Here is a 16,118-nt window from a genome sequence, read left to right on the forward strand (position 1 = left end):
AAACCCAAACATAAGTCAACATTTCCTCCCCTCACCTGTCTCCTCCCAAGTGAATATAAAAGAACATTGGGTTATACATCAACAGTAATCACAGAGAAGCCCAGATCCAAAGGGAAAAAAAAATGGCACATGCAGCTGTGCAGATGGTCTGAAATAGATGGGCCAAAACATGCAGAATTAAGGTGGAACAGAATTAAGGTGAGCGCTGCCCTCTGGGGTAAGTGGTAGGTAAGAGAGCTGTAGAGTGGTTAGAAAGCTGAGGGACAGGGAAGAAAGATGCAGGGCTGAGAAAGGGAGTGGTGTTGAGGTACTGAAGAAACACCACAAAGTACTTGTAGCTTCANTTAGAAAAATGAGGGACAGGGAAGAAAGATGCAGGGCTGAGAAAGGGAGTGGTGTTGAGGTACCTGAAGAAACACCACAAAGTACTTGTAGCTTCATCATAACCTCAACGTATCTCGGTTTCCCATCTGAATGTAATTAGAGGGACCACGGGTCCCTCTAGTATTTGACCAAACCCTTACACTCTTCCTCTTTGCCTATTACTCACTCCTCTGCCAAGACGAAAGCTTTAAGCTGCAGTGTGCTGTCCTTGCTCAAGGAATCTGACGGCCTTCATCTTAGTCCCAACTGCTAAGCTTCCTCCAGGAGGCACCCTGCCCCTTGGGAGAAAGGTCCGTGTTTGCTCTCCTACCTGTGCTCTCCTCAGCCTGATTGAAGCCACAGATCTGGCAGATGCTCTGGACCCACTTATTCATGTCCTCCTCCGTCTCGGCCACCAGATAGAAGGTGCGCTCGCTGGTCTTGATGTCAAACACAAAACTATCCTGCAGCTCCTTCTTGTTGAAGGTCAGGCCTGCATCCACCTGCTCACAGAAGTTCAGGTTGATGATCCTCAAGGGCTTCTTAGAGTGATCATTCTTGTAGTATTCCAGAACATCTGGGTCACCGCTCATCCGGCCACTTCGCAGGATAAACCATCGTTTCTTCCAGGCCTGAGGAGGAAGGAGGAAAAACAGGGGGAAATTAGTTAGTTCAAAGTCATTAGTTAGTTCAAAGGTTCTCACAGGTGCTCGGAAATCACTAGATTAAGGATGGGGACTGTTGCACCTGCAGGCTAAACAAGGCCCTTATTTCTCTTTCATACTTCACCACAGTTTAAAAAATGGAGGATGATTTTAGAATGCATGTTAGAGCAACACTTCACTATGGAAACAGGGTCTTATCATTCTGAAATGAGATGTGGCATTCCAATTTTTTAGATTAAAAAATTAGATGGAGACTAAAACCTTTTCGAGCCATTGTTCTCTATGCTAGAATACAGATTCAAACTCATAGTACCTTTAGTCAGGGTGGAACTTGCAAAACCACAGCATCTCAGTATATGGATGGCACCCCACCAAGTCATGGTGAGTGGAGGCATTATCACACACAGCAAGCAGAAAAACAATTCCCTAATTTTTAGTCTATTGTGCTTTTAACCTTGGAAGAATCACCTAGAAAGCCTTCTAAAACTTCTCTCAAGTAGGGGATGCCTGGGTGGCTCAGTTGGTTAAGTGTTCCAACTCTTGATTTTGGCTCAGGTCATGATCTCGCAGTTTGTGAGATAGAGGCCTGTGTTGGGCTCTGTGCTGATAGTGCAGAGACTGCTTGGGATTCTCTCTTCCTTTCTCTCTGCCCCTCCCCCACTCATGCTCTCACTATCTTAACATAAATAAATAAATAAAAATTTAAAATAATAACTGAAAACTCTGAAGCACATAACTTGAAGTTTTTCACTGTCTTGCTCCTTACAATGGCCTGAGTACTTGTAGTAAGGCCTTGCACATCTTTTTTTTTTTCAAAAAAAGTTTTTAACATTTATTCATTTTTGAGAGAGAGATAGAATGCAAGTGGGGGAGGGGCAGAGAGAGAGAGAGGAGACAGAATCTGAAGTAGGCTCCAGGTTCTGGGCTGTCAGCACAGAGCCCGATGCAGGGCTTGAACCCACCAGCAGTGAGATCATGACCTGAGCTGAAGTTGGATGCTTAACTGACAGAGCCACCCAGGTGCCCGTGGCCTTGCACATCTTAAGTACTTAATATGTATCACTCAATGAATAAACTCCTTGTATCATTTCACACTATAGAATTTAACACCTAATTACATATATTCTTATCCTGTCTTCTATATTCCATCTCTTCAACAAGACTGAGTAATCTGTGAGCAGACACCACATAAAGGGGTAAAAAGCTGCCACATGTAATAGCCTTGGGTTGAGGCTATGCTTAACCACTGATTTGCTGTGTGATCTGCAAATTAAGTCATTTACTACTTTGGAGTTTGCCTCATGTGTAGAATGAGACTGAACATCACCACCACCTGCCCTACCTAGCTGATATTGTCATTATGCAAATGCACCTACATCACTTGGTACACAATCCTGAAGCACTACAATGGCCAAGGACTGGATTACTGTATTGTATGTGGGCTCCCAGGAGGCCCCAAAATCCTGCTACAGTTACCGAGTCTACAATTTTCTCTTGCAAATCGGCAACAGTCTCTGAACTTCTCCCTCTTTAAATGTCCAACATGGCCACTCTTTAGTTTCATGAGAAAATAGAAGCAATCAAGACAATTTACACCTGCTCTATCACCGAAATCCGCTGATTTGCCTGCATCTGGAGGAAAGTGGCCTGTTGTTAGGGAGCATGCACTGTTCATCCGATCTAAAGCCAGCGTTCTTCCACTTGTGTGCCCCCTCTCACCTACAAGAGGACCAACACCACTGTATGATTCTCCCATTCTCTGGAATCATTACATTTTTCCCTCCCTACTAGGATCATTCCCATCAGGAGGCCAACATCTCCCATCAGGGGAAAAAAAATGTAAAGCTTGACTTAATGCCACATTCCCCTTCAGTGATGGCCCAGTTTTCTGATCTGCTTTAGAGTGAAACCTCAAACAGTTTTCTATACTACTGGATCTTTGTCTCCTCTCTTCCCATTCTTTTGTGAAAAGTAATCTAATCAGGCTGCCCCATCACTGCTACTGACATAAAGTTCTCAAAGTGTTCAAGGCTGCTAAAGCAACTTTTGGGTTTTACTTGATCTCTCAACAACACCTGATAATGGTTTATTCTGTCCTCTTTGAAGCACCTTCTTCCCTTGGCTCACCTTCAACTTCCCTCCTATCTCCCCAGCCTCTTTTTTTTTCAGGCTCCAGTGACTGTTCTTCTCGTCTCCCTGACCTCTAAATATTGGAATGCATCCATGCTCAGTTCCCAGTCTCTGTCTCTCCTCTCTCTTCACCCACACCCTTTATTCAGTCTCACAGCTTTAATGACCATTTAACTGCTGCACTTCCCAAATATATTTCTTCAGCCTAGATCCATCTATTGAACTCCACAGTCTCATACCCAACCCTTCCCTAATAAGCATCTTAAAGCCAATGTGCTCAAAACTGAGCTCTTGACATCCTCCATGCCTGTTCTTCCTGCAATCTTTCCCATCTCAGTTAAAAGCAGCTCCAGGCTTCCAGATGCTCAGACCAAATATCTTGAGGTCATCAAGGACTCCCTTCTTTCACATTCCACATCTACAACCAATCCTGTTGGTTCAAACAAGTCAAACCACATCAACAATCTGGTCTCTTCACACCTCCACTGTCACTCACTGGGCCTAGCTCCTGCTTCCACCATTTCATCCTGCAACTGATGCTCAACATGGAAGCTGATGTAAATAAGATCATGTCAGTTCTTGGCACAAACTCCCCAAACGTTCTCCATCTAAGAGTAAAAGCCAAAGTCTGCACAATGGCCAACTGTCTCTCCATCTGACATCTCGTACTTCGTCTCTGGCCACGCTCTGCCTTGGCCATTCAGCTCCAGCCACACTGGCCACATACTTCTGCCTCAGGATCTTTGCTCTAAGTATGCTCTTCCCCTAGATGTCTTTCCTTCAAGTCTCTATTGAAATGTCCCATTACTGGGGCAGCCGTTCTTAATCACCCAATCCTCACACTCTCTTTCCCTCTTACTCTGCAACATTGCTTTTACTAGTATTTACACCACCTAAAATGCCATATTTCTGTTGAATGTCTATCTACCTCCCAAAATGTAAACACAAAGAATGATTTTTTAAAAAATCCCATGCTGCATCTTCAGTGTTTTGAACAGTGCCTGACACACAACTGGTTATCAATAACTATCTTGGATTAATTAGTTAAGTAATTATTTTCTTACATGACCTCTTTATAGCATCCAATAGGTTACAGGAATAACTGACGTTTAACAAGCCCTACATAAATAAATAAATATAAAGTATAACCACATAGGATTTAGCTAAGGAACACAAAAAATAAGAACTACATATTTACAGTCACCTAAAATCTTGCCCAGATCACTGGCTTATAGGACTGTGTGTGTGCATGTGTGCATGTAGCAGGTGGATGCATATACATGGAAGTGTGCAGGTAGCAAGGTGCATCTTTAAAAGACATTGTTAATAGTTTATCTTGTGTTTCAGTTGATGTGTCCCCTTCACAGTGCTGGTCTCTGCAGAAAGAGCGATCTCCAAATCACTGGTGTGCAGGTATAACCATAAACACACACAGAGACACCCACAGAAACAAGAAAAAGGTGTCTGCTACAGATAACATCGGAGTCTGTCAGGTTCTGCTTCCAAAGAAGTGGTGTAGGCTGATAAATGACTGCTTATAAAATGCTGATAAATTTATGACCGAGCAGGCAAGGCTGTCTAGTCCCAAATTCACATCCCTCTTCTGCCACACCATTTCTCTCCAAGTCTACGCATTAAAAAAAAAAAAAAATCAAACAACTGAGAACACAAGTATAACCAACTCCAAAGAGTCAGCTCCAATGACAACTTCTCTGATCCTCTCAGCTGAAATGGACCTCTAATTCCCCTGAACCTTCAAACCACTTTATGTGTACTTTTTATGGCCTGTCATTTTTTACAACATATTACAGATATTTTGGAATTTGTTGTTTCTTCCCAAGTAGATTGTGAACAACATCTCTATCCTTGTGTGAATCTTCATGGTAGGCATTTTGCTAAATGTTACTAAACAAGGCTCTTCATCACTGACATTTTCTTATCTCTCTGGCCTCATGTATGCCTCCTTCCTTGCTTTCTTCTTTCCATCCATCCATCCAATCATCCAACCAACAAATATTTGTTTAGTGCTTACTATGCTACAGGCAGTATTCTAGATGTTGAGAATACAGCATGAATTCTGGTCTTATAGAACTTAATACAGTGCATAACAATTTATATATTATTCTCCAAATATGTCACATAATTGCATGATTTCCTGTCTTTGCACAAGCTACTGTATCTTCCTAGAATGACTTTAACCTCACCTCATCTATCTAGAAAATTCCTATGTCCCTTCAGTGCCAGCTGGAGTGTCACTTCCCCTGGAAGGGCTTTACTAACTTCCCTGGGTAGAGCTGGTGCTCCTGTCTTACATTCCCTTAATAACTTGTGCTTTCTTTGGCATATGTGCATTTCAATTGTTTATGTATCTTCCTCCCCTTTAAGCTCTGAACATCTTGAGGTTAGGGTCTCTTCCGGCCACAAGTCATTTGGCAAGGTGCTTGGCCTATATGAGAACTCCGTAAAGACCTGTTGACTTTCTTCATTCTATCGATATATTAATTTACTCAAGCTAATAAATGCAACATAAATATATATATTTTCACAGAAGTAGGAAAGGAGGACAGCAAGAGAATTACAGCAAAGAGACTAAGAAAAATAAAGGTATACTGTGGATTCTATATGATGTGAGTTCTTTACCCTCGTGTTCCCCTCATTCTGATATGAACAGTGACCATGTAATAAACATTTATTTATCTCTATTTTTTAAAGTTTATTTATTTATTATTTTTTTTACTGGATTATTGAGACTTTTTTGATAATATCCTTTAAAGGAAAGTATATTCTTTTTTTTTTTTTTTTACAAATAGTTTATTGTCAAATTAGTTTCCACATAACACTCAGTGCTCATCCCCACAAGTGTCCTCCTCCATGCCCATCCCCCCCTCCCCCCACATCCATCAGTCCTCAGTTTTTGTCAGCATTCAAGAGTCTCTCATGGTTTGCCTCTCTACACCCAACGTGGGGCTTGAACGTACAACCCCTAGATTAAGAGTTAATGCTCTTCCAACTGAGGCAGCCAGGCACCCCGACCATGTACTAAATATTTATAAGGAAATCTGGGACCTTCAGCTTGAAAGTGTCCCATGATACAGAAATGAAAAAATTACTGTTGGATTATTGACACATAATGCAAGGAGAATATGAGACCTGAATATGTTATTAAGAAGACAGTTTTTTCAGGACTATTCTTACCCATACCAAATCTCTTAACAAAAATTAAATCAAAATGGATCATGGACTGAAATCAGCAAGATATAAAAAGAATAACGTAACCAAGTGAGTGTTATCTCAAGGATGCAAAACTAAATCAATATTTGAAAATCAATCAGCGTAATCCACCATATTAATAGACTAAAGAAAAACCACGTGGCCATATCAATCAATACAGAAAAAAGAATTTGACAAAATTTGATCCCTATTTATAACAACACTTAAAAAAATAGGAAGGGGGGAGCTTCCTTAATTTGATAAAAAGTACCAACAAAAGATCAACACCAACATTCTGCTCTGTATTGAAAGAATGAATGCTTTCCCCCTAAGCCCAAAACAAGGCAAGGATGTCTGCTCACTATCACCACTCTTGCTGAAAGTTCTAGTGAGGGCAATAAAGTAAGAAATGGATATAAAAGGCATACAAATTGGAAAGGAAGAAAAAAAACTGTCTCTATATGCAGATGATATAATTTTCCACATAGAAAATCCCAAGGAATTTAGGGGAAAAAAACCCTAAAAAACTCCTGGGACTAATGAGTCACGCAAGGTCACAGGATACAAGATGAACATAGAAGAATCAATTTGCTTCAATATACTCGTAGCGAACATGTGGGCATAGAGAATAAAAATAAAATGCTATTTATAGTTTGTTTTTAAAAAATGAAATAAGCGTAAATCTAACAAAATATGTACATGACACATATGCTGACAGCTATACAATGGTGATGAAAGAAAAAAAATAAACCCAGAATATCATGTTCATGAATTAGAAGACTCAACATATTACCTCTCCCCAAATTGATGCTCAGGACTAATACAATTTCAAAATCTCATCAAGAGTTTTTACAGATGTATAAAATTACACTAAAATGTATATAGGAAGGCAAAGAAAAGTGCAATAGCTGAAACAGTTTTGAAAAATATGATAAAAGGGGGTTATTAATTAACTAGATTCTAGTAATTATTATATATACCTACAGTTCTCAAGACTATGTGGTATTGGCAGAGGGACACACACACAGAACAAAGGAACAGAACAGAAAACCCAAAAACAGACCCACACAAATACACCATTTCAATAAATAATGCTGAAGCAACTAGATATCCATAAAGAGCTAAATGGAACTGAATCTAAATCTCACCTCTTATATAAGAACTAACTCAAAATGAATGGTGGACTTAAATGTAAAACTATTAAACATTTAGAAAAAAAAAGACTGGAGAAAATCTGTCAGATTTAGGACTAAGAAGGAGTTCTTAGACTTGACACCAAAAGTAGAATCCATAAAAGGCAAAGCTTATAAATTAGACTTGAATGAAATGTAAAACCCTTTTGCTAAGTACATTTGCTAAATGTAAAGACTTTGCAAAAGTCTTTAAGAGAACAAAAAGACACATACAGACTGAAAGTGAAGGGATGAAGAAAGATACTTCATGCAAACAGAAATGGAAGGGGAAAAAAAAAAAAGCCAGTATGACAATACTTGTATCAGACAAAAAAGACTTGAAAACAAAGACTGTAACAAGGGACAAATAAGTGTTATATAATGAGAGTGAGGTCAATTCAAAGAGAGACAGAACAATTGTTAATATCTATTCATCCAACATAGGAGCACCTAAACATATAAAGCAATGAGTAAGAAACATAAAGAGAGAAGTTGACAATAATACAGTAATAGTAGGGGACTTGTCCACTTACATCAATAAACAGATCATACAGAGAGACTATCAGTAAGGAAACAGAGCCTTTTAACGGCACATCAGACCTGAGGAACTTAACAGATATGTACAGAACATTCTATCAAAAAAACAGAATACACATTCTTTCAAGTGCACATGGAACAATCTCGAGGAAAAATTGCATGTTAGGCCACAAAAAGTCTCAAGAAATTTAAGAAGACTGAAATAACATCAAGCATCTTTTCTGACTACAATAGCAGGAAACTAGACATGAGTCACAATAAAAAACAAAACAAAATGAAACGGGAAAAATCACAAACACATAAAAGCTAAACAACATGCTATTAAATAACCAATGGGTCAGCGAAAAAAAATTTAAAAATGAAATAAAAAAACGCATGGAGACAAAATAAAAATGAAAACACAATGACCTAAGATCTTTGGGATGCAGTGAAAGCAGTTCTAAGAGGGAAATTTATAGTGATTTAGGTCTACCTCAAGAAACGAAAAAAAACTCAAATCATTTAACCTTACATTTAAAGGAACTAGAAAATGAACAAAGCCTAAGGTTAGTAAATGGCAGGAAATAATAAAGATCACAGCAGAGATAAATAAAGTGGAGACTGAAAAAAAGAGGAAATATCAATGAAACCAAGACCTGGTTCTTTGAAAAGACAAACAAAATTGATAAACTTTTAGTCACACTCATCCAAAAAAAAAAAAAAAAAAGAGAGGACTCAAATAAATAAAACTTGAAATGAAAGAGGAGAAATAACAACCAACACCACAGAAATACGAAAGATTATAAGGGACTACCACAAAAAATTATATGCCAACAAACTGGACAACCTAGAAGAAATGGAATGAATTCTTGGAACACACAATCTTCCAAAACTGAATCCAGAAGAAACAGAAAATCAGAACAGACTGATTACTAGTAACAAAATTGAATTGGTAATTAAAAAAAGAAAACCACTTCCAACAAACAAAAGTCCAGGCCAAAATGGCTTCACAAGTGAATTCTACCAAACATTAAAGAAGAGTACATAACTTTTTGTCTCAAACTATTTCAAAAAATAGAAAAAGGAAGGAAAGGTTCCAAATTAATTCTATAAGGCCAGCATTACTCTGATACCAAAACCAGAAAAAGATGCTACAAAACAAAACCATATGCCAATATCTCTGATGAACATAAACGCCAAAACCTTCAACAAAATATCAGCACACTACATTCAACAATGCACTGAAAAGATCATTCACCACAATCAAGTGGGATTTATTCTGGGGTTGCAGGGATGGTTAAATACCCACAGATCAACCAAGATAATACATCACATTAACAAAATGAAGTATAAAAACTCTCAACAAAGTTGGTTTTGAAAGAACATACCTCCACATAATAAAATCCATATAAGAAAAACTCACAGCTAACATCATATTCAATGGTGAAAAACTGAATACTTTTCCTTCAAGATCAGGAAAAATGAATGTCCACCTCGCCACTTTTGTTCAATATAGTACTGGAAGTCCTAGCCTGCATGAATCAGATGAGAAAAACAAAAGGCATCCAAATTGGTAAGGAAGAAATAAAACCTTCACTATTTGCAAATGACATGAGACTATATATAGTAAATCTAAAGATTTTACCAAAATACTATTAAATGATACTGATAAATAAATTCATTAAAGTTTCAGGATACAAAATATACAGAAATATTTTGTGCATTAGTGTTCCTATATGCTAATAATGAGGTAGCAGAAAGAGAAATTAAGAAATAACCCCATTTACAATTGCACCAAAAGAATACCTAGGAATATATTTAAGGAGGCAAAAGACCTATACTCTGAAAACTATTAGAGGGGCACCTGGGTGGCTCAGTCAGTTGGGCATCCGACTTCGGCTCAAGTCACGATTTCACAGTTTGTGGGCTCGAGCCCCACATCAGGCTCTGTGCTGACAGCTGGCTCAAAGCCTGGAGCCTGTCTCAGATTCTGTATCTCCCTCTCTCTCTGAACCTCCCCTGTTCATGTGTGCTCTTTCTCTCTCTCAGAAATAAATAAAACGTAAAAAAATAAGAAAACATTAGAATTAATGAAAGAAACTGAAGATGATATCAGCAAATGGAAAGATAAACCATGCTCATGAATTAGAAAGATTATTGTTGTTAAAATGGCCATACTACCCAAAGCAAATGACAGATTCAATATAATCCCTATCAAAATACCAAAAGGATTTTTAAAAAGCTAGAATAATACTAAAATTTGGATGGTGTCACAAAAGAACCTGAACAGCCAAAGCACTCCTTTTTAAAAAATATTTATTTTGAGAGAGAGAGCGAGTGAGCAGGGGGTGGGGTGGAGAGGGAGAGAGACTGAATTCCAAGTAGACTCCATGCTGTCAGTGTGGAGCCTGAAACAGGACTCAACACTGGGGCCTGATGCCATGAACCATGAGATCATGACCTGAGCTGAAATCAAGAGTCAGATGCTTAACTGACTGAGCTACCCAGTGCTCCTAACCAAAGCAATCTCGAGAAAGAACAAAGCTGGAGGCATCACATCTCAGATTTCAAGATATACTACAAATAGGGGTGCCTGGGTGGCTCAGCCGATTAAGATATACTACAAGGCTATAGTAATCAAAACAGTATGGTACTGGCACAAAAATAAGCACATAAATCAAACAAATAGGAGAGCCCAGAAAAAAAAGTTATGCTTATACAGTCAATTCATCTATGACAAAGAAGTCAAGAATATACAATGGAGAAAAGAGAGTCTCCTCAATAAATGGTATTGGGAAAACTGGACAGCTTTATGCAAAAGAATCCAATTTCTCACAAAAATAAACTCAAAATGGATTCAAGATCTAAAGGTGAGGCCTGAAACCATAAAATTCCTAAATGAAAACACAGGTAGCAGTCTCTTGGACATGAGACAGTAATATATTTATGATTAGTTCTCTTCAGGCAAAATAAAACCAAAAAAACAAGTGGGACTACACCAAAATAAAAAGCTTTTACATAGTGAAGGAAGCCACCAACACAGCAAAACAAAAAACAATCTACTGGGTGGGAAAAGATATTTGCCAATGATTTATGTCATAAAGGGTTAATATAAAAATATATAAAGAACATATGCAGCTCAACAGCCAAAAGAAAAAAATCTAATTAAAATATGGGCAGAGGACCTAAACAGACATTTCCCTAGAGAAGACCTACATATAGTTAACACAAATGAAAAGATGCTCAACATTAGTAATCATCAGGGAAATGTAAATAAAACCACAATGAGATTCACTTCACACCAGTTAGAATTGCTATTATCAAAAAGACAAGAAACAATAAGTGTGGGCAAGGATGTAGAGAAAAGGGAACCCTTGTGCTGCTGATGAAAATGTAAATTGGTGCAATCACTGCGGAAAACAGTATGGTGGTTCCTCAAAAAATTAAAAATAGAACTACTGTATGATCTAGTAATTCAGCTACTGGATATTTACCCTTTCCCCCACCAAAACTCCTGAAAACACTAATTCAAAAAGATACATGCTTATCTATATTCTTTTCAGCATTATTTACAACAGCCATGATTTGGAAACAATCCAAGTGTCCATTCATAGATGAATGAATAAAGAAGATGTGGCGCGCGCGCGCACACACACACACACACACACACAGAGAGAGAGAGAGAGACAGACAGACAGACAGACAGACAGAGAGGAATGTTTACTCACCCGTTAAAAGAGATATTGCATTTGAGACAGTATGTATGTACAGAGAGGGTATTATGCTAAATGAAATAAGTCAGTCAGAGAAAGACAAATACCATGTGATTTCACTTACCTGTGAAATCTAGAAATCANCAGACAGACAGACAGACAGAGAGAGAGGAATGTTTACTCACCCATTAAAAGAGATATTGCATTTGAGACAGTATGTATGTACAGAGAGGGTATTATGCTAAATGAAATAAGTCAGTCAGAGAAAGACAAATACCATGTGATTTCACTTACCTGTGAAATCTAGAAATCAAAACAAGCAAATAACAGTAACAAACTAGAAACAGACTCATAGATGTAGAGAACAAACTGGTAGTAGCCACAGTGGTGGAGGTGGGGGGGAATGTGTGAAATAGTTGAATAGGATAAGGAGATATAAACTTCCAGTCCTAAATAAGTCATGGAGATGAAAAGTACAGCATAGGGAATATAGTCAGTAATACTATAGCAGAGTTGAATAATGGCAGATGGTAGGTAACTACACTATCATGATGAACACTGCATAATATATAGTAATGTCAAACCTCTATGTTGTACACCTCAAACTAATAATGCTGCATATACAATATACTTAAATAATAAAAATTTTAAAAATTAAGATAAAAAGTCAAGCTTTTGAGTGGAAGAAGCTACTTGCAAACCACATATTCAACAAAGAATAATATCTGGTAACATATAGAGAACTATCAACACTCAACAGTCAGAAAAGGGAATTAGGACAAGGGCAAAAGACACTGAAGAGACATTTCACTGAAGAGAATATATAGACGGTAAATCTTTATATGTGTAAAGATGCTCAATATTTTTTTTTAATATTTTTTATTTATTTCTAGGAGAGAGAGAGAGAGCGTGAGNCAATATTTTTAACTGTTCTGGAAACAGAAATTAAAACACAATGAGATATTATCACAGATCTATCAGAATGGCTAAAATAAAAAATTGTAACACAAAATGCTGGCAATGAGGCAGAGAAAACAGGTCACTCAATATTGCTGGTAAAAGTCTAAGATGATCGGTGGGCCTGGGTGGCTTCATTGGTTGAAGGTCTCACTCTTAATTTTGGCTCAGGTTATGATCTCGCAGGTTCATGGGATTGAGCCCCTTGTCGGGCTCTATGCTGACAGCATGGAGCCTGCTTGAGATTCTCTCTTAAAAAAAAAAAGAATCTAAAATGATATAGCCACCCTGGAAAACAGTTTGGCCATTTCTTAAAAAAACTAAACATGCAACTATTATATACCTCAGCAACTGTTCTGCTGGGTAGTTATCCCAGAGAAATAAAGATTTAGAGTCATACAAAAATTTTTACATGAATGTTTATGCAAACTTTGTTTATAATAGCTCAAAACTGGGACAATCCAAATGTCCTTCAACAGGTGAATGGTTAAATAAACTGGGGTACCACAGGATACTACTCAGCAATAAAAATAGAACAAAGCATTGACACATGCAAAGTCTTGAATGAATCTCCACAGAGTTATGCAGCATCAACAAAGCCAATCCCAAAGGCTACATACTGCCAAATTCCACTTATGTACCATTCTTAAAATGACAGAATTTAGGAATGGACAGAAGTTTAGTGGTTGTCAGTGGTTAAAGGAGGGGCCTGGAGTAGGACAGATGTAAGTGTGGCTATAAATGGGCAGTGAAAGAGATTCCAGTGGTGATGGTTATGTTCTAGATTTTGACTGTATCAATATCAACATTCTTGTGATATTGTAGTACAATTTCAGAAGATGTTACCATTTTTTTTTTTGTGGGAAAACTAGTAGAGGGTATGTGGGGTCTCTGTATTATTTTTACGCTACATATGAAACTAAAATTATCTCAAAATAAAGTTTAACTAAAAGGAAACTGATCCACAAGAGAAGCAGAATGTTCACAGATAGGAAATGTATTTGAAGAAAACCATAAGGAAGAAAAGACTATTTCTCAGAGAAGAAAAATAAAGATCATGGAGAGAAAGGTTGTTAATAGCATATCCAGCTATCCTCAATCTTTCCATTCAGGGACAGGGATAGGATGTTAGGGATTCACACAGTGAAAATATGAATAAACTTCAGAGTTCAGGATTCTGAGCAGGAGGGCACAAAATAGAGTAGACCAAGAGTCACTGGTATTTCTGAACCTTCCAAACTACATGTCAAGGCAAGAATCGATTCTAGGTCTTAGGGAATAAAAGCTCCCAGAGAAACAATAAAAGCAAGATGCCAACCAGCTTCTCCTATTTTTTTCTGTGTAGTAGCCAGCCTCCAAGATAGCTCCCAATGAGTTTTACTTTCCAGTATAGCCTTATGTAGTCCCCTCCCATACTGAATAAGGATGACCAACAGGATATGGGATAAATGACAGTGTTTGACTTTGAAGGTTCAGTAATTAAGGACACTATACCTTCTTTCCTGTTCTCCTTTGGATCAGCTGCCATGTTGTGAGAACACTCAAGCAGTACTGAAGAGGAGTGCCTACTGTGAGGAACTAAAGCCTCCTGTCAGCCATGTAAAAGAGTCATTCTTAGAGGCAGATACTTCAGCCCCAGCCAAGCCTTCAGATGCCTGCAATGGTAGGCAACTTTTTGACTGCAATTTCATGAGAGACTGTGAGCCAAATCCACCAAGCTAAAGTGCTCTTGAGTTCCCAACTCACAGAAACCATAATAAATAATAAATATTTATTGTTGTTTCAAGCCAGTAAGTTTTAAACCATTAGTTATGTTGCAATAAATAACTAATACATTCTACTTTCCATTTCCAGGGCTAGGTGGGTGTAATCAAGGGTAACCACTAGGAGGAAAGCCTTGTCTATTTAGAAGACTAAAAGCAGCTTGAGCCTAAAAGATAGACAAATAGGCCAATGAAAGAGAAGATTTCAGAAACAGACACATACATACTTCATCACTAGATTTATGAAAAAGCTGATACTGCAGTGCTATAAAGAAAAGAACTGTCTTTTTAATAAATGGTAATAGGTAATTTGGTAACTATGGAGAAAGAGTCTTTTTATTTTTTAAATGATTGTTTAGTTTTGAAAGAGAGAGTGCACTAGCAGGGGAGGGGCAGAGGGAGAGCAAGAGAGAGTACCAGGCAGGCTCCTCGCTGTCAACGCAGAGCCTGACACGGGGCTTGATCTTACAAACTGTGAGATCATGACCTGAGCTGAAATCAAGAGTTGGGTGCTTAACTGACTGAACTACCCAGGTACCCCAAAAGATTCTTAACCCACTTCATGCTATATGTGAAAATTAATTTCAGATCATTATAAATCCAAATGTGAAAGATACAACATTTTAAAGCATTTAGAGGAAAATGCCTTCATGGCTTTGGGGTAGGCAAATTTCTTGAATGCTCAAAAGTTACTAATAATATAAGAGAAAAAGTGATCAATGTTATTACATTACACTTAGTGTCTGGTCATCAAAAGGCAGCATCAAGAGGAAGAAAAACCAAGTGAGTAAGAGGAGATATTTGCAATACATATATTCACTGAAGACTCATATTCAGAATACATTTTTTTAAAAAGCCCAAATCCTACATATTAGCAGGAGAAAGACCACTTAATAGAAGAATGGGCAAAAGATATGAATGGGCACTACACAAAAGAAGACATCCTTCCAAAAGGCAGTAAGCATGTAAGAAGCTCTTGATTTCATTAGTCATTGAAAATTGCAAATTAATACCACTATACAACCACCAGAATGGTTATAACAACGAAGACTATAGTAATAAGCACTGGCAAGCATATGGAGAAACTGAAACTCTGCATACCCTAGTAGTAAGAGTTTTAAGTTGGTATAACCACCTTGGGAAACTATGACAGTATCTACTGAAGCTGAATATACACCCCAGGACCCCACAATTCTACTCCTAGATACATCCCTAAATAATTATGTACCTTTATCCACCAAAAATACATGTACAAGTATGTTCAATGCAACACTTTTCAGAATTGCACATATCATGCTTGCCTTTCTGCTCTATTTCAGGTGATTCTTATGTATAGATGGACTACTCTTCCTAGTTTCCTGATTAAATACTTATAAAATGCATCCAGTTTATTCTAGTTTTTTTAAATACTTATTTTTGACAGAGGGAGAGAAAGAGCATGAGCAGGGGAGGGGTAGAGAGAGGGGGACAGAGGATCCGAAGTGGGCTCTGTGCTGACAGCAGAGAGCCTAATGTGGGTCTTGAATTTACAAACCATGAGATCATGATCTGAGCTGAAGTTGGACATTAACCAACTGAGCCACCCAGGCACCCCTAATTTTCAAGTTTAATCAGAGCAAAACTGTTCAC

At 37.9% G+C, this 16,118-nt stretch overlaps 1 protein-coding gene across 1 annotated transcript in view; it reads right to left on the reverse strand.

Moving 5' to 3' along the window:
* GAB2 (GRB2 associated binding protein 2) overlaps positions 1–16,118 on the reverse strand; it is a 167,081-nt gene that overhangs the window by 52,374 nt on the left and 98,589 nt on the right. Inside the window, exon 2 of the mRNA XM_077767554.1 lies at positions 695–995. Coding sequence (XP_077623680.1) covers positions 695–995 — 301 coding nt within the window. The remainder of the gene's footprint in view (positions 1–694; positions 996–16,118) is intronic.

Source organism: Crocuta crocuta, unplaced genomic scaffold, assembly GCF_008692635.1.
Source record: "Crocuta crocuta isolate KB4526 unplaced genomic scaffold, BGI_CrCroc_1.0 scaffold561, whole genome shotgun sequence".
In the NCBI taxonomy this organism is placed as follows: Eukaryota; Metazoa; Chordata; class Mammalia; order Carnivora; family Hyaenidae; genus Crocuta; species Crocuta crocuta.